The sequence below is a fragment of the Phalangium opilio genome, unplaced genomic scaffold, assembly GCF_054372755.1.
Source record: "Phalangium opilio isolate 3A_F unplaced genomic scaffold, DU_Popi_V2 ptg000031l_1, whole genome shotgun sequence".
Classification (NCBI taxonomy): Eukaryota; Metazoa; Arthropoda; class Arachnida; order Opiliones; family Phalangiidae; genus Phalangium; species Phalangium opilio.
This window is the reverse complement of record NW_028324158.1, coordinates 5,331,196-5,355,197: the sequence shown is the minus strand read 5'-3', so window position 1 is coordinate 5,355,197 and position 24,002 is coordinate 5,331,196. Positions and strand designations below refer to the sequence as shown.

The 24,002-nt window shown below is 37.0% G+C and overlaps 1 protein-coding gene across 1 annotated transcript in view; it reads left to right on the top strand.

The window, feature by feature from the left end:
- The window catches only part of LOC149690174 (gamma-aminobutyric acid receptor subunit beta-like), a 209,052-nt gene that overhangs the window by 130,869 nt on the left and 54,181 nt on the right, over positions 1-24,002 (top strand). The window contains exon 5 of the mRNA XM_089869697.1: positions 1,070-1,152. Within this exon, the coding sequence (XP_089725823.1) occupies positions 1,070-1,152 (83 nt within the window). The remainder of the gene's footprint in view (positions 1-1,069; positions 1,153-24,002) is intronic.

Sequence of the window (24,002 nt, the reverse complement as noted above, 5' to 3'; positions counted from 1 at the left end):
AATATTAAAATAAATATAATTAATATTTAATATTTTCTTCGTTAGTTATTCGCCTTATTGAACGTTACATCGTTTTAAAAAAGAACAATTAAACATTCTTGAGAGACTCGACTAATATTGGCGTTTGAAATGAAGCATACGCCGGTTGCTTTGCCTTACTCAAATAGGTAGTATATAAGGATTTCGAATCGCAGCTATGGATAAGAACAGCGCAATTGCGTGAACCTTTGGTGGAAGCCCCACCTTAGGGAGGCCGGACGTTTCTCGTAACCCTGGCCGATCGCCGCGTATGTCTTAATCTTAAGGATGATGATGGAGTAGAAGCCAGGTGTGCAGACTGGTGTCCATGTGGGATGGACAAAAACAATGACCAGAAGATGGTGGTGTGTAGAAACCAGTGTGTACAGACTGGTGTCCATGTGGGATGGACAAAGACCAGAAGATGGTGGTGTGTAGAAGCCAGTGTGTACAGACTGGTGTCCAAGTGGGATGGATAAAGACCAGAAAATGGTGGTGTGTAGAAGCCAGTGTGTAAAGACTGGTGTCCATATGAGATGGACAAATGGCCTGAGGATAGTGGTGTTAGATAGGCAATGGATAATAGCCATTGTAAGTGGAATACAATTTTCCAAATTTCCGGGAACTGTAAATGCGGTCCGGAATTTGGGAAAACGTTTGCTCCGATTTGAAAACTGCGAACGCGGTCCCCTGGGGTGTAAGTCAATAACAACAGACTGACACACACACAGACACACAGACAGACACGTCGAAATTAGAACCTCTCCGTGACATACGTCACTCGGAGAGGTAAAAAGCATGGATAAGAATGAGGTTAACCACTTGACTGAAGTCCCAGATATTATTTTTATTTTATTAAAATGTAAAGACATGCTTAAGAAAAGTGAAATTTGTGCTTACGAGAAATTAAAATAGGAAATTAATAAGCATAGAAAACAACGTTCCACTTAGGTAGATCCATATAAATTGTAAATCATTTGAGAGTGTGAATACAGTCTATCGATTTCAAGAGTTAAATTTAAATTTCGTATTTTTTTCTTGCATTTTCCAGGTTAACTGTGACGGCGAGTTGTCCTATGGATTTGCAATACTTTCCAATGGACAGACAGATGTGTACCATCGAAATAGAAAGCTGTGAGTAAAATTTTACCTTTATACAAAACATTTCTCCGTTTGAAATATTTTTATCGCAATTTGCGATTAGGAATATCGGAGTTAAATTGGGATAAAGTGTAATATATTTGAAACGCAAATTAGAAACTTACGAAATATTTTAAACACCTGTCAATTTGCTCGCAAGCGCTCTCGTGTTATAATGAATATTATATAAGGGTTGTGGCTATTCGTTACAAAATTGTATTAAAATTTTCAATATTACGTCCAGAAGTATATACTACTTCTCTTTGAGGGAAGTGTGCCACAAACCGGGGTAATTGTAACACGATTCTTCCCAACATCAGTTTACATTTGGAGCAAGGTTCCTAAACCGAATCACATACGCGATAAATAGTTCCATCATCATTACTCTATAAGAGCTCAACTATTTTCCAAGTCACGCTTGTCCAACGTCAAGACAATCAAGTTTTGTGGGTTGATTGCTGTGGATTTACTACCAAACAGTTATAGAATTCAACCCACCGTGCGATGCCCATCTGAAGTTAGATGAGTGGAAGAGCAAACAAAAAGGGTCAGCCTGGGAAGAATCATGTTACATAACTGAAGTATTATAAGGATACATAGTGTCATCCTTCTTCTATTATCCTCTTCTGATATTACTCAGTGTGTATCTGGAAATATCTCGACATAATTTCAGTCTCTACTTAGAGTGTAGTAAAGAACCCATGTTAGATCTGAGAACGTTCAAATAGGGAAAGAATTGAGTTTGCTTATAACGACCCTTTGCAAAAAGTAATTATCTTATTCAAACCAGAGAGGATTCATTAGTTCTCAGATAACCTCGTAGATTGGAATGAAATCAGACAAAATATATCCTTGGTAGTTTTTCCAATTTTCATTTTAACTAATCCTTGCATACTTTGAGCATAATTAGTTCAACTTTAACAGACACAATAAAACTACTTGATTATATCAATACGCTACTTATCAGATCAATTTTTAATTTTTTTCTTCCACATTTTCAAGCATTTCATAAAGTTAGATTAAAAACCGTAAAGTAAGACGTTAAAACGTAGATTTTAAAAGCTTTCCTTTTTCTGTTCCATTAGAGCTCAGTTTGGCAGTAAATTCGTAGAAACGTCAAATCTAGTTATTATACTGGGGAAAAAAAGGGGTTCCAATTCTCCCAAGCATTTTCTAGGGTCATATCCTATTTCCTATAAAGATATTTGATGGTCCAGTCCCGTATTTTTCTGTCATTATTAAAAAAGGTTAGAGCCGTCGTTTCCAGTTAGCGTTAGGGAACCTCTTTCCAAAATCGAAGACGTGGGTAAAGGTTACCTGATTTAAAATGGTTTGGAAGCTGCTGAAAAGTAAGAACGTCCTGTCTATTATGTGTACTAGTTTCGCTCCAGAAAGTTGACCTGAATGAGAAGTGCACCCCTATTAAGATACTGGCTAATCTTTTACACGCCTATTTGCCTCGCCAAAGGCAGGAACCAATCAGAACTGGTTCACGAGGATGTAGCTAAAACTAGCCTCTAATAAGCTTAGCAGACTAGTCAACTCAACCGCTCGACTTTGGGAGCATCTAGTGGCATTTTTTAAAACCATACGTTTAGTTGAAGTTGCTGATGGGATCTGTGAAAAATATTTACGTGCCGTTTACCTCGCTCACCTTCTAAAATCTAAGTACTTATAAAAATGCCTGTGTAGCCCCGTCAATGGCAATGGAATGCTCTTCGAATCCTCGGTGTTTTAGTGGAATCTGCTTGTTTTAAATAGATTATATTTCTCACACAAATAAAGCGAGTAAACAGTTTCCAAAAATGTCGTCATGCGGAAGCACTTACCGCTTTCAATCCTAATCACAAGGACAAGGTGCTCTGGGAGACGTTCATTGCCACGCATGGTACAACAACATCCGCTTTCAATTCACACCCTCCTCCAGAGTCCAAGCGCGTATTGCATACATCTTTACATTAGATATTCTTTAACAATTTGTTCAAAATACCCTGGTTCTGGGAAGGACGCCTCTAATATAACCTCAAAATAAGTTCCCTATAACTCGAAAAGGGACCGCTACAGCTAAGCTATATTTGGGTCCAATGGGACTTAACCCAGACACATCCTCAACGTGTCCGGAAAAAGCCGAGAAAAAAAAAACCAATACAAATCTTCGACACAATGTTATTAAGCGTTTCTAAGAACGAAGATGTATAAAAAGAATTGTATCGACTGACCATCGTTTCAAGAATTCGACAATTGACAATGGGATCCAATTGACTGGAACGTCACTTCAGATATTGAGCAGGAAACTTAATTTTAGACCATTTATCATGTATAAAGGGTGTGTGGCTCAACCATGGGCGGTTTAAAAATCCCTTAAATATGTTTTTGTCATATTAAATGGACACTATCAAAATGGATCCATCTTAAATATCGCCCAGAAGTGGCAAAAAATATTTAATTAGCCATGAAAGCGATTGAAATTGTAGACGTAAATACAAACACTTAAAAGTAAGCAAATTTTTAAGAAATTAAACAAATGCAGATTAAGATGTAATATCTTGCCCTTCATTCCAAGTAATTGTGCATAAAGGTCAGGAAAACTCTGCTTCTGATCAGTGCCCAATTTAAGGGTGAGGTTGAACCATTATTAGAAATTTCCAGCTTAATCTGTGTACCAATAACGCTCTGATAGCGTTTAGCTTGCAAAACATGATAGCCAACAGTAAGAATAATTGTGCCTCATATTCCATTTAAATCTCTAAGCGGATTTTTAGGGCTGTTCCTGAGTACTCTCCGCCATGAGTCATAATTCGGACGCCTTCTAACTGCAGTGGCGTCGCTAGGCCTTATTTCTTATAAAAACTTTCAAATAGTTTGCCCAGATTAGTGCCCCCCGCCCAAATTCCAAACCCTAGCGATGCAAGTGTCTAACTGTGATTTCATTGGTTAGTAGCAAGGTGTGGTCGGGTGCAAGCGATACGTTCAATGCGAAGCGATATAGATTATTCACGAGGTAAAATTCGTCACACATATTGATAAGTCTAGCTCTTCCCTAAAACTAAGCCTAGATTGCTAGAAAATGGCTTTCTGCTAACGATAACATCTTTACTAAAAATATACTACCGCACCAACAAATTTTTCATTAGCATGAACGGCCATGGGTCGGACCTTTTATAATTATGAAATAAACACTACATTTAACGTCCTAAATACGAAGGTGCACGGCCTTATGGGAAATAAACGTTTCATTGATTAACTTAATAATTCGTAATTTTTTCTATTCATTCTTCACTTTCTTCTTTTAACCGGAAAAATCATCAAACTAGGACCTTTTTGATCTGCCAACTGTGAATTTAAGGGAAACGCTCTTTCGCGAAAATGCGATGAAAGCAATCATTTACGCTTAACGGCGCTTATTTTCCGCCTTTTCATTGGCCCGACGTTTGCCACTGCACCGCAGTTTTCTCCGAATTAATCGTATTTGCATTGAAAACGCACCAAAGAAGAAGAAAAAAAAATTAGTAGCTTGCGTTTCCCGACTCTGTATTATCGTCAATGAATCAATTAGAATTAATTTCTCGACGTCCTACCCAAGCGTTATGTTTTAATCAGTGGCGGAAGAATAATTTTAAAACTAGGAACCGTTAGAAAGAGTTTTGGCGTAACATAAATTGACGGGAAGGTTTGAAACTGTTAATTTATTCATGATAATATCCGTTTTTTTTTCTGTCAAATTTTCATGGTCGCGTATTTAATTTTAGAACTACATTACCAGGAAATTTTCTTGGCTTCTTTTCTGATATTTTTAGTAAATTTAATGTATGGAAGTTAATAATAAGAATTGAAGCTGTACTTGAATTGGTATAAATAGTTCTGGAAACCTTTAAGTGCAAGATATTTTAAAACGATTATATCTTTAACATATTTAAAAAAAATAGGAAGCGATTAAAAGTAGGTGGTCGAATCTTGACGCTGTCCGACTAAACTGAAAATTTAAAAACTAAAACAGCGAATCTTTTGCGTAGTCGTTGACATGTGTAAACCGTCTGATTAAGCTAGTAAAGCAACTTCACCGACTTGAACGTATGATTTTAGTCTAATATGAATGTTCTCTTAGAAACTAAGACAGTCCTATACTTTTACGTATTATAGACTTATGGTATAAGCCACTAAATTCACCACCCTTGCTTTCAAGGCTTATATGACAACAAAAAAAAAATTAGAAGGCGTGGAACGTACTTTGCCCAAAATTTTTATATCCCTTAATCACGAGCAATTAGGCTAAAACGGGGTGGCAGTTACACTAATTAAGAAAGACTGTTACCCGGTAAAAACAGCCTCGACCTTTAGAAAAGGTAGCGTAGTTACTGAGTTTAACCACTTTTCAAGTGAAAAAAAATTTATAACCAACTTTTTAGAAATGTCAAGTCCCTACTTAAATTCAATAGCCAAGCGTTATAAACACTTCAGGTTTTCAAGAGAAGGTGTCATTGAAATGCGAGGGAAAAGAATTTTAGGAGAAGACCGTAAAATCGCAGCGATTAAAACACGATACTACCGGCATTTCATGCTTTTCGCGATATAAAATTACTAATTAGCCGTAAAGCAGTAATAATTAATGTCCCAATCTAATTGACAAAAATTATCCTACAATCAATTTTTAATTGTGAAATATTCATCATAATTGGCGTAAATTACAAATAATATAGTAACTTTAGTAAAATGTATCACTTGTAATGCAGACTATTTAAACCATATGTAACACCAGAAGTATATAATACTTCTCTTCGAGAGAAGTGCACCACAAAGCGGGGTAAGTGTAACGTCACTCTTCCCAACATCGGAACATTTAGAGCAAGGTTACTAAACCGAATCACATACGCGATAAATAGTTCCCTCATCATTACTCTATTAGCGCTTAAATATTTGGCAAGACGCGCTTGTGCATTTTTGTCCCACGTCAAGACGAGTCTTGTGGGATGATTGCTGGGGATTTAGTGCCAAACCACTATAGAATTCACCTTACGGTGCGATGCCCATTTGTAGTTTGATGAGCGGGAAAGCAAACTAAAAGGGGGAGCCTGGGAAGAATGACGTTACATAACTAAAGCATTAGGAGGATACAGAGTGTCATCCTTCTTCTATTATCCCCTTCTGGTAACACTTATTTTAAAATAATCATATCATAACGCAACTTAATAACAGTGTCGATTCTGAGAGTACCAGATTGCTGGGTAGACAGTAGAGTTAAGCAAAATCTGACGGAAAAATATTTACGTCATTGAAAAAAAAAAAAAAATACAGGACTCATCAATGAGCCCATGGTAATTAGAAATACCAAAACGAACAGTTGTATAACCTTCCGCCAATTGTGGACGTGAATTTAATTTTGCATCAATTAATCACCTTTTTTGAGGTCAAATGCATATAGAAAGTAGTACTCTATGCTGAAATTCAAAAGTTAAATCTTGGCACCAGAACTCTCATCAGCAACTAAATGAGCCTATTCACGCATGTTCCATTTGCTAGGGTAGTGAAAGTTAAACATACACAGAGGGGGGGGGGTTCAACACTATTCTAGGGGTAAAAGGGGTTCTCATGTTACAAGGTGAAAATTTACATTTTATTTGTACTTTTGCTACCTATTTTGGTTATGAGCTGAACGCCAAAGGATTATAAAATGATGGTGTTAGCAGTTGGCTATATTTATTTACTTAGTCGCTATAGAATATTATTGTAAATAATGATCGTAGATAAATATTTAAACTAAACTAAGTTATTTAGGATGAACGCAAAACTTTGAAACTTCAGTGCACTGACGATGATACAAATGCTTTTGTTCTAAATGGAACTGAAATATTTTTATTCAGACCACCTAACCATGGACAGGCAAAGCTGTGTTAAACCCGTGTTAACAAATGGCAATTCGTAGCACGCGCCCTCACGCGTCTCCCGACCACAATTTATCGCTGACTTTTCCTAGTGTTTGGTGATTAACTTGCGACACCCCTAGCATTAGTGTCAGCAAACCTATCTCCCTATTTAGTTGCCTGTCCATGGTTAGGTGGTCTGAGATTTTGAAGTAACTAAATTCAAAAGCAAATATTTTACATGAGACTTCCTCTTCAAGCTTTAAAGCAATTGCGCTTTCTGGTAGCGTGGCCTTGTGAAGTACCTAAGATACTTAGTAGTGAGACCAAGCCGATAGCGAACTTCTCGATATAAAAAAAGCAAATTGTCTCTGCCAGTAAATTTATGATGGTTCTCTGAGCCTTACTCTCGGGTTTTCTTTTCCAAGACGATATCTTTTGGGTATAGGCGATAGAAGCTAAGTATGGTGTCCCTAGAGAGTGGCGGCTTCTGCTAACTTAACGACTGGCCTCATCAAATTACCGTTAATGGCACGACGGCTCACGAAAGTGCGAGGACCAAGGCTTAGCCTTCTCTAAGCGAAAGCTATGGTGTTGGAATTAACCTTGTCTAGCTGCTATAGTAGACGTAGTTTTAAGAAAAGGCCAAGGAAAATCCTATTTCTCTTTGGAGTTTTGACTTCATTCATATTCCAAATCGTTCGAGGGAAATTCATATTCCAAATCGTTCGAGGGAAAGAGGCAAACGCTGTTATAAAATAAGCCAATTCCAGAAAAGTGACTAAGGCCAGGTACTGGCTCCTTTGGGAGAAGAAAGAAGATAAAAGAAACTGTGTTTGATGTTAGAGTATTGTAAACAAAAGGGTTAGACCAACAACACAGTACTTCGCCAGGGATAGATTTAATTTTAGAAGTAGGAATGGAGAACAGAGTACAGCGTCTAAAGGGGGTTATTAAAGAAGAGCCGGTCATAGCGACAGAGGTAAAAAGCAATTACGTATTTTTCGCCGTCCCCGTCAGCAACGTCATCAAAACGTAGTTTAAGTGAGCCAATAAGATCATTTAAACTTTTCTTTACGTGTTGGAGGGAGGGGCTCTATATTGGGCCATGAGTCGGACTGAAGTAAATAGTAACCGTTCTCCACTCCTACATCTAAAATGAAATCCATCCCTGCTATTGCACTTTAAAAAGAAGGATTAATTGTCTAACGTGGTCATTGACTGCGCGATGAAATATCTTCACTTACTCATAAAACTATGGCACGAACATAAACTTTTTGTTGTTCGAGATGTCGGTTCATCGAACAAATTAAGCCTGAGTTATCATCAAAAGGTTTCGAAGACAAGCCTTAAAAGGTCATTTATTTAGTAAATATATGCATTTCAATAAATTAACAGAAACATTTCAGTTTTGAACTATGAATGACGTGCATATAAGACTGAAGATAATACTTAAATTCGAATGTTAGGTGGAGGCTCAATAGCTGGTACAAAAGTAAAGAGTTATTTGTGTATTTTCCGTTTTGTCATCAAACTACACGATAGTGTAATGTTAAAAATTACAATATAATAAACCTTCAGTCATCGGATCCTGGATATAATGTCGTTCAACTACGGATTACAAATAAAAATATCTCTCATGAAACAAATTAATTCGTTTTGTGAAGTTCACTTGACTTAAAATGTATTTTGAAGTATTTTGACAATGAAATACAATTTTTTTAAAATAACCGTAGAAATATATCTCAATAATTTCAATACATTCTTGACTTTGAGAACCACAACTTCTCAGGCTGCGAGTAAAAATAAAATGCGAAAAGTCACATACAAGCACTGGGGATTTTTCGGAAATGAATTCCTTCCTATTCGCCAAAAGCATTGATCGTCCGTCGAAAGTTTACGAATGACTTTTACATACACGAGTACAGACACTATAGGCACAGTTCTCAGTAACACAGGCCATACGAGAAAAGGTACTGAACCGTAATAGGCGCTAGGGGTAATCAATTCTAAAGCGAGGTTTTTATCCCAAGAACGTTTTTCCGTGCCACCTTTCCTGGATACTCTCTTTTTCTTCTATTTCCATACAGCTACGCTGTACCAGAAATGAATTATTTTGATGTTAACACACAGTTGCAAATCTTCATTCAAAAGCAAGTTAATTTGCGTATTCACATGTTGAAACCACTTGTGTTTCTTAAAAGTGGAGCGCTTTTGCTCGGTTTTTATCTCGTTCAGTTAAATCCTACAACATCTCAGGCAGATATCAATAATGGTATCAAAGTAGTCTTATCTGAAATAGGTCTTTACCTCAAGCTATGGACATACATCATGGTAAAGTTTTATCATGATGCATTTGTTATTGCTAGTGCAGTAGAATAGAACTTTTTCGTGCTATCACACCCTCCTTCCAATATGGTCGCCAAAGCCGAGGTAAGCCTCGGCTTTGGCGACCATATTGGAAGTCGTCAGCTCAGGCCATACAATCTAGACTACGAATATTGACGTCACGTCTCCGTAGCTCCTCCCCCTCCCAGTACTATTCCATGCTTTGATAGATACCTTCGTACTAAGAATACAAAGATTTCTTCAACTTTGTATCTAGAGGCCATAGAACCCCATATTAATATCTGATTGAATGTAAGGGGAAGGACATAAAACTTTGAAAATCCACTCGCTCCTCCTTCCTAGCGTTTCATTGGCTGTTCAGATATATATATAGGAAAATCTTCAACCTTAAGTCTACTCGTTCAGCACAAGCAAAGATAATCTTTTTAGATTAGGGTTCGGCGCTCATAGGTGGCACTCGCTAGCTATTCCAATGTCACATGGTTTCTAATTTCAACTACATTATGCATGACGTCATGTGTCACAGATTTCTAACTCACCTCCCCTTTAGTTCAAGCAGAAAGGCCTAGAAAATGACCTGCTAAAGATTACAAGTAGAAGAAATCTATGTATTCTTGTTCGTACTAATAACTGTATCATCCAGGAGTGAAGTTTCACACCACCCCTGTTAATAAGACAATGTTAACGATTCCGTATTTAGCATATTTTGATAACTTTGAATTATTCCATTTTACGTTAAACGCGTTTCTTCTTTTATTTCAGTTTTTTTTTTTAGGATTATCCAAAAACTTGGTCTTTGTTTTTAATGGTCTCTAGGGTATGGAACCAAGTTTCAAATTTAGGACGTGAATTTTTTTCTTAAAATTATTTTTCAGATTTTTTATTTTTATTTTTTTCCCTTGAAAACTTGAAGCATGCAGCTTTTGAATGATAATATACAAAGCAAGTTGGCTTACAATCGGATATTCTACCAGAAGTTGATTTAGGAAAAGTAAACTATTTTCGAAATGGTAACAATTTGTGGAAAACGTAAGAATTAAGAATTGCAGCGTGACTGAAATGGTGTAACGATAATCGTGGTATTTCTGATGCTATGTTCCATAAGGTTGTCACTGATAACTGAGAGCTTGTAGTTGAAACGTCATAGATTATTGTAAAGCGACGCCTGGTGAGGGGCCGTCAAAGGCTTAGTACAGACTAAATAGGAAGATGGACTGCAAAAAGAGTGTAGTCAATTCTCGCATCATTCTCGAACTAGCTCTCATTAAATCTCTAGCATTACGAAGTATCACATTTATGGAACATATCTTATAAACTTAAGTTAATTCACATGAATATTTAACTGCTACAGTTTTGTTGCCTCAAATATTATAAGAAAAAGGTTGAACTGTAAAGTCCTTCTTGCTCTAAAACGCGGGCATCTTATATCGTTTTATTGACGGTTAAATTACCAAGACCATATGTTTAATAAATTCTTGCTTAATCGGAATTCGGAAACCTTAAGGCCATTTTTAACATGATGTGATTTGATTTAAGTAATGAAATCATAATTTATGTTGATGATATCTACGTTTAGTTGCTAAAAATAAGAGTTTCGAACGTTTTTATTTGGTTTAATATTTGAATAAATCGTCATAGCACAGTAGAAAGGGTTGTCACAAGATGTGAATAAGAATGGTTTCGTGAGGAAAAAATGGGAGATTGTCGCTCAATAAAAATAATAAAGAAAAAATGTTAAAGAGCTTTGTGAATCAAATATTAATCCTCGGTTACTTCAAAAGAGACCAGAAATGTCTACATCAGCGAAACTGGCTTCCGGTTTCAGTTAATCGATAATAGGAAAGGAAGGGTTAGTGTACGCTACATTAGAGCTCGAATTAGAGTTAAGTTTAGAAACATCTGAGGCGCGAGTTAACGGAGAAAAGCATAGGAAGGTTTAGAATTTAGATAGGGCTGGTACGTACCGGGTATACATGATAATAGCGTTAAAGGAAGCGATTGATTATTTGTAAGCACCGTGGGTTTAGTCGTTAAGAATGGCTTAGGTATTTCAGAATTCCATCACTTGCCATTTACTGTACGTAGTCTGTTATACGGAAAGTAAATACGCTATGTATAGAAGCCCACCGGATATTAGCTTCGCTATAATTTAAGTATAACATTACATGTATTAAGAAAGCTAATATACACACGGCGGTGTGAGATAACCTTTCTACGTATTTGAGTTCGGATTAATCGATGGATTTGAATATCTTATAAGCAGACTGCTTAATCTATAATGTAGGCCTTAAAACAACACATTTAAAATTTCAAGTAGGCCGGTAATGAAACACATTATTGAAATTCCAAACCCTCTACTTAAATTATTGTTAAATTGTCTTAAAATTTCGTCTTTTACAGGTAGTAGCAAAAATTAAATAGTATAATCAGGGATAGATGCAATTTTAGAAGTAGGAATGCAGAAGGGTTAGTATTTCCTTCAGTCCGACTCATAGCCCAGTATAGAGCCCCCCCCCCCTTCAACACGTAATTAAAAGTTTAAAAGATCTTATAGGCTCACTAAAAGTACGTTTTAATGACGTTGCTGACGGGGATGGTGAAAAATGCGAAATTCCTTCTTACCTCTACCGCTATGACCCACCTCTTCTTTCATACCCCCTCCCCCTCCCCTGCCGGGGAAGAGGATCCGGGGCTTTTATTACTCTGTTCTCCATTGCTGCTTCTAAAATAACATATATCCCTGATGTAATGTAACGTACTAAGGTTGTGATAGAAAAATAACCAGGGTTTTGTTACCCAAAGAGGATTTGCTATGTATTTTGGAACGGTAAAAGTACAGTTACCATGAAGTTGTAGAAAATGAATCTGTAAATGATGTGTTCGTTTTTGCGTCTTAGGGCCATTAAGAAATAGGTTGAAAATCGTGAAATTCAACTTGCAGTTTGGTGCGAAAATCATGGCGTTCATTGTAGTTAAATTTATCTTTCGTTCCAAAGCGACAAAATAGATAACTGAAAGGAAACGTTTACTTTGGAATATTTTCTTTTATTCCGAAGATCGACCGCATGGAAGAATAGCTTCTCATACTCAGATCCAGATAAAATGTTTCCGGTGCAAATTCTTTTACATTTTCTTTTCTCAAATCAACTTGTTTTTATATATTTTAAAGTATTGTTAAGTCAATACTGATAAGCATGTATAAGATGCATACCTTACCATATCTATTAATTAATTTACCCACCGTTTCTCGAAACGAGTTCCGGTCTATGTTGACACTTATCTCCAAATAGTCTTGTCCCGTGTTTAAAGGGAGGGAATACCGGAAGGAGTTTGCTGCCAATGTTGACACTAAACACTAAATAGACTTGTCCAGTGTTTTACTGAAGTGGAAACAGGAAAAGAGTTTCTCCTAAATACTAAATAATAGTTCAAGATGATTAAAGCATCTAGTTAATTTTAGTTTTAAAAATATGTTTTTTATTAATTACTGGAAGTTTATCGCTAATTTTTAGGTTCAATTTCTACGTTTTTCAAGTAGAAAATAACCTTAAAAGATATGGATTTCAGCAAATCTCAGCCGTTTTTTTTATTGGAAAGTAGCAATGTATAGTAAATTGAGTTGAATTTACTTCTATTGGATCCAGATGTATTAATATATTTATCATTACAATGTACTACAACTATAGTCACCTAGGCTATTCGTCATTTCTCTTCTTAAGGGATTTTTTTATAATTTTTTCCACTATGTTACATAAAGCTTGAGGCTAAATTCTCCTCCAAGACCAAAATGAAAAGTTATGTTTGAGTAGCACCCAATAAAAATTTTCATTAGGTACATCATAAGTTCAGAAGATATGTTCCTTAAGTTTGTCACTAATTACTGAGAGCTTGTCATGAAGTGAAGAAACGTCTGGTGAGGTGCTGTTAAAGTACAGACTAAACAGGAAGATGGAGTGCAAAATTAACCGAGTGTAGTCAATTCTCGCTTGTCATTCTCGAGCTAGCTCGAGCTGTAAGTTTCTAGCATTATAAAGTATAGGAAGAGTCATACTTATTGAACATATCTTATAAACTTATGGTTCACGTAAGACTCACCCCACACTTCCCCAGAGTCCATCCCAGTTGTAATCATCATTGCACGCGATTCTTTCCTCCTCATTAGCTTTACTATATTTATTATGGACTCCCAGCTTTAACATCACTGCAAAACATAACAGAAAATCGAACCACCTCCCTTTTCTTTCTCAAACAATCATCTATAACCCGCATTACCTCTTTTCCATCAAGAGCAAAGACGAGTTACATTCCCAGATTCTACCAAACCCTAAGGCAAGATCATTCAATTTTAATCACTATAGAAAAACATTGTTCTCGCGATGTATAATGGAGCATTATCATCTTGAAAATTAAAATTTTTCTCGTTTGAAGAGAAATAAAGTAGTTTTATACGAAGATTACATTGAGTACCGAAGGCAATGCAAGTTGTTCAAAGCTTCATTGTAAAAGTGTACTCCCGCCTTTCATAGTAGTCCATTGTCGAATTAAGAACATTAGCTCTCTGTTAAAATAAGGAAATACTTCATTACAGAACCGATATCATCGCACTTCCCATAAATGACCCTTGTGTGAGCCTATCTGTCTCATATGAACGTATGTAAATAATTTTTCACAAACAGTAGGAGCTGAGAACTTAACAATAGCAACTTCCGTCTCTAGCACCATCTGGCAATGCACTGCAGCGTAATTAAAGATTGTATCGTTTAGTTAAAGGCTTTTACTTGCGCTTAGGTGCAGAAGCGACTGAATTAACAACCCAACAAATTACTTGAAAAAATTAGAGAGGTGTGGCTTAAGAAGGTTCCTCCCCTTTAAACAAAAATGGCGGCAGACTTCACAGTGTGGAAGGATAGTGAGTGAAGGCTACTGATTGGCTAAGTGTGTGTCTGACGTTTAGTAGGGGAGATTTTCACCCCTTTGCTCACTTCATAATGGTAACTCTTATTTAATTTAAACCTGCAATGCTAAATCCGTTTTTACGCATTGAATTCTCAACTTGATGCTGATTATGTTTTAGAAATGCAAACTATGACGCAAGGGATCTTAACTATGTCGTATTTAAATAGCACGTTGTATATTTCAAGTCACATCCCAAAATTTCTGGTTTTTAATTTTCTTTATTATTTCACTTTAAAAAATGTTTAAAAACTAGATGGCGTGGTCTACACATGCTACTCCTTGTGTCGAACGTTTTTCATGAACAGAATTTTCCGCTATACGGTTCGATAGGATATCTACATGATAAAACTATCATGTCTAAATAATATTTCAAAAAGATAAAATTGGAAGTTTCAGCATCGTCACTCCGTTGACAGCGTGGTTCGATGTCCTGGGCAAAGAAGCGTAGAATTTCACGTCGTCCATCCTGTCCTTTTCGCACCAGATCACCGTTTACAACTAGTCTTTTTCTCCACCCACGTTCCCGTTTTAGATTATATCTGGCTGGTACTCGTACAACTTTGCTAGCCTGGCGGACTACTTTAATCAATCGGAAGGAATTCTCTATCCCTAAAGAATTAAAGTAGGAAAAGCTAGATAGACCCAGGGTAGCTCTTTACACTCGTTCTGCTCGATTGGACGGCTCTAAAAGCGACAAAATGCGGGCTTGTTCAGACAGATTTTCATTATCGTTGAAGCGAAAGTGCCTGGATTTGTGACAAACTTAATTTTTTCCAACGACATTTTCTAAAATAAGACTAGTTAGTCTTTTCTAGCAACTTACAATATATTGAAAGGAAGTCAACTTTACCTTCAGTTTTGTCATATAGTGTCCATAAGTATGACAATACGTATACTTGACTACCCTTGGTTATGCAGGTCATCTTCCTGTTTAGTCTCTACTAAGCCTTCGACAGCACCTCACCGGTCGTCGCGTCACGAGAATCTATCACGTTTCACCTACGTCACTCGGTAACCAGTGACAAACTTATGGAACATATCTTATGAATTTGTGTATGGAGTACAAATTATAGACGTGAGAAAATTTATATGGTTTATGTTACTGCTTTCATAAAAAATATCAAAACGCCAAAAGTGGCAATCATTTTATATAAAATTTAAGCACAAACAGAAGCGATAAATTTTATTTCGGTGCGAAACGTTACCTTTTCAATACTTTGCATTGTTTCATCTTAGAAGCATGGAAGTAAAACTTGGAAGATGTTGGTTATTTGCGAAGAATAAAGGTTTAAAATCAAGAACTGCACATTTTCACACTCGTAGACGGTTACCTGAACTATAATTACATTTCCACGAGATAATTTTACTGGTGTAAAATTAACTTTGAAAAAGAAGCTAACTTTCGAATGGAGAATGGTGTGTCCGAACAAACCACAATTGATATACCTTATAATTCTTATTGGGCCGCTGAACTATGGACGATTACTCTTTTCTCTTATAGTATAGTCTTATCCTCCAACAGTAGGTCGAAGTAGAATGAATTCTGGGAAACTACGTAGTTTGCACCCCCCTTCCATTTTCGTAACAGTAACTGTACTATATAGCAAAGGCACTCTTGATTCGGGTCTGCAGATTCGCTTCATTTCCGTCGGATCGTCCGCTTCGGAAGACGGTCATTAGCACCAAAAGCAAAAGGGAAGATCACTCATTAAAATGGCTAGCTCTACCCCTGCCAACTCTGGCTGGCATTTTTATTTTTTTCCGTGTTGATGCGCGGCTCATCTCATGGCGAGTTTTCAGTACGGTTTCGTCTTACCTACAGTTACCAAAGACCAAATTCTATTCAGGACAGCGTTTTAGAAAGGGATCATGAAGGAAACCTATAGAGTAAAATATTGTTGTGTACAAAACTTACTTAAGAAACGCTACATACTTAACCTTGAGCGTCATTGGGTGATCGACAATTTTCCGTGTGTTACATTTCGATGACAAATGATTTGGATGAAGAAGACGTCTTAGAGTATGTGAAAATAGGTATCGTGTTCTTGAAGCATTTGTAGGCTTCTGTGGCACCCCTAACATTCTGGCTGATATTTTACACACAAATTTTCAAATGCCAAAGGCAGGAGTCAATCGGAACTCTTACATGAGGGTGGAGCTAAAACTAGCTAGCCTTTGCTCAACTCCCCCTCCCCCTTGATTATGAGAACATCTAGTGCCATTTGTTTAAACTAAACCAGAGCTTCATGTTTTCAATTACAAAGTAAAGATTAGTGTTAAAAATGAACCTGGTTGAAATATAAACATCACGCAATTCACCCAAATATCACCTTCTCCAATACGTGACATCTTTCTTTCATCCAATTGAAGCGTGCACCCAATTACCTTTCACTGAAATGTCACGTACATGAAATATTGTTTACTGATCCCGTTTAAGATATATATTTGCTTATGTGTACTGGCAAACGTTTCTTTCCCATTCATAATTACTTACGTAAGACGTTGGCTCTCGTAATTCGCGCATTCTATTTAAAGTTTCGAACTAGGCTTATCAATAACATTAGGCCTAAGAGTAGGCCTAAGCTTAAGCCTTAGTTCTTGTATTCTTTCTATCTTCTGGCTTCTACACGTCACATTGAACTCGAACCAACTATCGGTCGCTCGAAATGTTAAACATTTGGTTTCAATACGAATGGCTAAAAGTGCGACTCTTTTTCAGGTAGAAAGAATAATTTGGAAAAGGTAGCAATATTCAGGGGTTAAAACATACCAATTTAGTAATTTTTTGGAAAAGGGGAAATTTATTAGGTTGATAAAACTTGATGATAACAAAAACTGGCGCATTCAGTCGCTCACGTTTATTTGTAGTATATCTAATGTTCTAGGTAGAAAAAGATTCATTTATTTATACCAACTAAGCAATCAATAATAGATGAATTCGTGTCTTCATCAGTGTCGAAAAAGAATTATGTGAACCAATGTCCTGATTTGAATGGTCTGCTACCTTTTACGTATCGTATTATCCACGTGGGATATGAGCTTGGACGAATGAGTTTCCCTTCCTTTTAGCCACCTACAATCGATTCTTTTTTCGTCGCCTCTTTTTCCATCGCGAATCTCATAAGTCAAAGGCATCTCCGTCGATTGTCTATTAGGCCTTTTTCGCTTTTAGGACATAGAAAGGGCCATTTCCCACTCTAGTAACCGTATGGAGAGTTGAAAACTGGATTCTCATTCATATATTTTCTATTTTAGTGTTTCATTAAGAATGTAAATTTAGTTTAAGTGGATATTTCAGTATCCCTAAACTGAAATTTGCCTGTTGTCGTTTGCATTTTAAGGAAAGTTCGAACTGCTTCTTCTCAGCGTACAATAAGACGCGGTTATTTCACTTCTTGCCACTTCCTTGTACACGACACGTTTGTGTCTCCCATAGGCTTTGTCTTCTACGTGCCTACCTGAGAAACTGTGCAATTAATATAATCCCTTCTAATGAAATTTCAAAAATAATGTTGTAGCATGCACTCTCCAGTTTAATCCTCCTAGTTTAACTTCTAACTCTAAACACGAAAACGGCTCCATGGTCATTACTTTGAGAATGGGATAGGTAGTTGTAGTAGTTGGTGGATAACTGAGGGGGTCAGCAGCTTCGTTTCAGGAGCATAAATCCCTTTTCCATCCCTTCAACTAGGGAGAGGTGCCAAATTGGCCCCAACTACGCGATACCAAGTCGTAAAACCTTAACGGTATTAGCAATCCTATCACAGCAAGTATGAAGCCGGGCTTCTCGTGGAAACGTTGACGATGACCTTAGAATTTTCTTTTTCATGTTTTATTTTTTTTTCGTCTTGATTTTTCTCTGTTTTGGAAAAGCAAGGTTTTGGGCCAAATTTATAGCTGCTACTGTAGTAAGGACCATAGTCGTAAATTTCAAGCTTTGGCTCAGCTTTAACTATAGTATAAACAAGAACTTTAATTCAGGCCCAACGTCAATGGTATTATATTAAAAGCCGTTAATTAGGTCAACAACCACCTTAAATATATTGCCCACTGTGGGAAATCTCCAGGGTTTTATTGGATAGCAGTAGACTTAATTGTCAAAGGGAATTAGGTCAAAATCCACAGATTAAATAATGAAGTTGGTCAATCGATTCAGAGCCAAAGAAATACAGTTAAGTTAGCGAAGCTTTCCGAAACTTCCCGCTGTTCCCTTCATTGCTGGGACCAAGAGTAAATCGAACAGAATTGAATTAAGGGGCGTTTATAATGAGAAATTGAACCACAATCTGTGTTCGGTGATTCAAAAATGGTAACTACGAAAAGACTGTAAGAGACTGACACCAGAGATCAGCGTAGTTAACTGTAGCCTCGGCCTTAATGATGGCCGTAAACAAACATCTCTGACTTTTTCCCCCTCTGTTGCGCCGATTGCACATGTGCGGAACTCTGATACCACTGATACCACTCGGAACCGGTTTTGAAAAGGGGGGGGTGGCTGACGGAGAATTTGGTCTTCAGCCTATCGTGCAAAAGGGTCGGATTGTTTGTTATTCGCCAATTTGGATCTACTTACTCTCCATTCATGCTATTTAATGAAAGTACAATATCATGGATGTCAGTTATTGGAGTTCATTTAGTCCTGATGTAACCGTAGACTCTTGAACTACTTGGTTACAATTGAAAATATGCATAAGGTTTACTCTCAACTTACTAGTAAACGTATTTCTTTGTATTATCATTATAACAGCATAAAATTCGCTATAGTACATCTACATTTTAAGATTCATCAATGCCATACATAAATAACATTCTGTTTGATTTAGAATAATCAATGACGGCGTACGTAGATATTCATGAATCTTTCAAAAAATATTATACGATATTAAAGATTAAAATTGGTAAAATATTAAAATATTAATTATATCTTGATATATGGTTATTTATGCATGTTAGTGTAGATCTATATCTAGTTTTTAGTTCCGGGTTTGAGCTTGTAACCTACCTTGAAAGGGCGCGTCTGAATTCTAGTATAGGTAATCAATGACGGCAGTCTAGCCAACTGCAACCGCGTCATTCGAATAACGAAAAAACGTCCTACATAAACACCGTATTAAATTCAGAGTGAACGACTGAAAAAAGAATACAATCATCTACCACTTAAGCAGGCGGTGCATGTAGTGTTCAACGTTGAACTGTGACGTTTTTTCTTATGAAAACAATTGACCAGAATTAAATCCTGCAATGGGTAACTGATCGATATAAATAAAGGTGTATAATATTTCTCTTCGAGAGAAGTGTACCACAAAGATGAGTAATAGTATCATGATTCTTACCAACATCATTTTGCATTTGGTGCAAGGTTACTAAACCGAATCACGTACGCGATAAATAGTTCCCTCATCATTACTCTCTCAGCTCTTAAGTATATGCCAAGGCGCATGCGCTTATGGATTTTTGCCTCGCATCAAGACAATCAAGGTTTGTGGGTTGATTGCTGAGGATTTAGTAAAAACAGTTATAGAATTTACTCCATGGTGCGATGCCCATCTGAAGTTTGATGAGCAGGAGAGCAAACAAAAAGGGTGGGCCTGGGAAAAATCCTGAGACTTAATTTAAAGTATCATGTGGATTCTTAGTATCATTCTTATTCTATTAACTCCTAATCTGAGGCCATCTTGAAAAATGGTTGCCAGAAATGTAAAAAACTTCTGTATGAAATTACGTAATCACGCTTCAACCGATAGTAAACTACCTCCCTAAGCCCTGTAGATGGTGTCTATGGCTTTTGGGTTCCATTTGCCACCATCTTTGAAAATGGCGGCCCAATAAGTAATAAAAATGTTAAAACAGGCTGTCGGAAAACGCCGGGTGCTGTTAGTCTTCCATAAATCTGTATAGAACATTATTTTGTCCGCCTTTAATTGCAAAACCGAATGACAAAAATTTTCAGGCTTATTTTTAGTGTTAATCATTAATGAAATTCGTAAATTTATTACTAGACTATGCAAATGTTGTTAAGTTATTACAAATTTTTATTGGATTAGGCTTTTTTTATGTTGGAAAAATATGTGGCGGAATCACCATTAAATCCCTTATAGTGGCTGTTCTGATCCTTTCATTGTCTCTGGCATAGCTAGGGACTACTTCAATTCCGGAATCTTCTAGAAGTTTTAATTAAAAACAATAGGGGTTCCATTATTGGGCTTCAGTTTTATTAGTAGGCTATATAACGGCATGGGATTGATTAACTTCGGAATAAAGTGAAGCTCGATTGAATCCAAACGTATAAAGTCTTGGGCAATTAATTTTTGTCGAGGAGATCAGATTGTTTTTCGAGAATAATAGGTTTTCGGTGGAGATTAATAAGAGCTCAGAAAATAATAATGCTAGGTTCCGAAAAATTGGAAGATAACGAAGGAAGTTATTAATTGTTCATTATTAAAGTATGGGTGACATATTGGCGATTATTTAAGGTGTTGATTTTTGGTTTTATCAGGGATAGATTTAATTTTAGAAGTAAGAATGGAGAACAGAGTAATGTGGGCGCGCGTCAAAGTCCCGGACCTCTTCCACGGGACGTAGGGGTAAGAAAGAAGAGGCGGGTCATAGCGACAGAGGTAAAAAGGAATTACGTATTTTTGGCCGTCCCCTTCAGCAACGTCATGAAAACGTAGTTTAAGTGAGCAAATAAGATAATTTAAACTTTTCGTTACGTACGTGTTGGTGGGAGGGGCTCTACACTGGGCTATGAGTCGGACTGAACTAAATACTAACCGCTCTCCATTCCTACTTCTAAAAATGAAATCTATCCCTGGTCCCAATTAATGTTTTAGCTTCTAATTCTATTTTAAATCTACAATATAAGTGCGTTTTTAATTTGTTTTTTTTTTCTATCGGACTTCAGATAGACCTATGGGACTGATAAAAACCGGTGCTAAGTTCGCTTCGAAAGCTTAAATAAGCTCGTCAGAGTTAATTCAAGGTTTTTTCTAAGAACGGCTTACACACGACAACAGTAGATCTTAGGCATTAGTCCTTCGATTCTATTATCAAGTTACCTTGACGTGAGATAGCTAAGGCTTGTTCGTCTCAGACTTCAGTCTGAAGCAAGCCCTTTATTTTATAACTCTGACAAGTGACAATGTTACCACATATATAAAAATCAAAGGAAATGGAAACGACAAAAGAGGCGGCAATGGGGAACTTCTGAAAAACCAAAATGGAAAGACCCAAGCCTCCTGAAAAATCTATTATTTACTCCTTCTTGTTCCGGCTTTGGACCAAATTCTTGAAGGCCCGCTGAAGGGCTTGGTATATGGGATGGTTGCAAGACTTTAAAGAATCTAAACAGGAAATACGTTCAGTGCTTAGACAATTGAAACTATACTTATATATGTAATACGGAACTTTCTTTTCGTCCCCATTTTCGTCGTGATGCATGTACTAGCATGTATCAACCATGGACAAAGCAATACTGGTATTGGTTCGTCCATGTATCAACAGTACCAGGCGGGGAAAACTTAGAGCGCCATCTATTATCAGAGATAAAATTTGCATATATCTGCCCATTTTTCAAGCGTTTAAAGGGACTGGTCGACCCTTCATAGAACTTAGCATAGCGGGTGGGTAAGAAAAGAGATGGGGTCGGACAGCCCCTTTAAAAAATAATATTTGTTTTTGATATGGAAAACAGATATATCTTATCGTTTACCTATACGAAGAATGTTTCTTGTTCAACTACCTTTTAGAAATTTCATTGTCGTTTGAATTAGAAACGTTTCGTTTAAATTGGTTGAAAACTCAATCATTTCTTAATATTTACTTGTAAATACTTTTCTTACGCGCTGGTTGGCAAGTGAAATTCACTTGAAGCAGAATAGCTTTAATCAAGAAACTGTGTATTTTACAGTGGAGTTGGCATTGAGCTTTAGTTCAAGAAAACAGTGTGGTAGTTTTTGGGCATAGGGCCAGATTAAGAAATTTTGCACTCGAGGGCCGAGATAATTCTCCCCCTTAAGCTGAGAAAAAAAGAATATCAAATGTTGCTGAGGGGGAATTGTTTAACTCAATGCGCCCCAACAAGACTTGCTCCCGGGGGCCAGTGCTCCCTCATACCCCCTTTAGTCCGGCCCTGTTTGGGCATATTGAACGCAAGGGAAGTGTAAACTTTAGCCTTTTCACTGAAATCCTTTCGTACTCTTATATCTGTTGGAATTTCACTTAAGGGATTATTTAAATGACAGTAGTAAGATTAATGTTACAGACATACTAATTTCGACGAGTTTATCTATTTCAAAGAGAGTGAAGCTTCTGATATTTCGACAATTATGGTGACCCGAACACCTTATCTCCATTTTCTGTCACCTTAACCTTTTATGTATTTATATAAGCACTTACTTAGAAAAAAAATAGCAAGCTATTTGGTTTCTATTTCTTTTAAGTCTACTGTCTAGACTTATAACATAATCCATTTGCTGATCTCTAGCACACCGAGGGTTCTGGAAAACAGACCAGAAGTTGCGTGTGCAATTTCGTTACGATAAAAACCTTTCAATAGTTCTGAACTACAGCTAGACTATAATGGCTGAGCACTATAATAATCCATTTGCAGGGCCAATACTAGTAGGAGGCATACATATTTAAACTGGCAACACTACTCTATGTTTCCGGCAAAAACCTTTGTTCATTGAGTATTATATACCTTCATCAATGGCCTACATATCTGCCTATACAACCACTCGTAATTTATTGTCTGGTAGCGTCCGATTACGACCAATTTTAAGAATATGACCTAACAAGTTGACCGTGAAATACCATACTCAATAGACCTTTTCGACGTAAAAAAGGGGTAGGCAATATTGGGACATACAAGGGGGTTGATACATTGCCATCCGTCTCTGCGAACGCTTATGATACAGGAAAAGATGAGAGAGATAGTAGGAGATAGAAGCGCGCTTCATAAAATCCGCCGAAAAATTGGAAAATAGGGGGTAGTAAAAATTCTTTTCGGTACGTTTAGTTTCAGAACGCATATCCTTTGCGCATGAGGGGATGGACCTCCTCGTCTGGTCTCTGTCATCCCCTTCGTCAACTATGCGCCAAAAAGCTGCGCTCAGGCGCCAATGCGTACCGTAGATTTACCCCCATTTCACCACGCATTGATTCTCTCTCTGTCTCTCTCTCCTCTTCGATACAGGCGCCAAAGCGAGATGAAAGGCTGAGTTTTACCCCCTTGTCTTTCCCTCTTAGTTACATCAGAGTGGTCTATTAGGCAAAGTGGTCTCTAGTTTTATAACTCAATGGAAAAAACTTATTACCATCTCTTCTAGTAACTTTTTCATCTCGCCTATTGTGCTCTTATAGCCCTAGATAAGAAGCTCAACGTATCCCCTTCTGTTCTATACTCTAAACCGGTTGTCTTCAAAGTTTAAGTTCATTAGGCTCTGTCACACAGAAAATGGGAAAATTTCGATTTTCTTTCAAGGAATTATTTAAGAGAGCGCTATCGTTCTATACCTTCTTCTATTTTACAAAAAGAAAAGTCAATCTTTAAAGAAGATAGCGATTCCCTTTTTAGAGTTTCAACATTAAAAAAAGGTACTCAATGACCTGAAATAACATTATTGAATTAAACCAATTTAATTATTTAGACAAGATTAGTATGTTTTGCTTGGGTTGCGA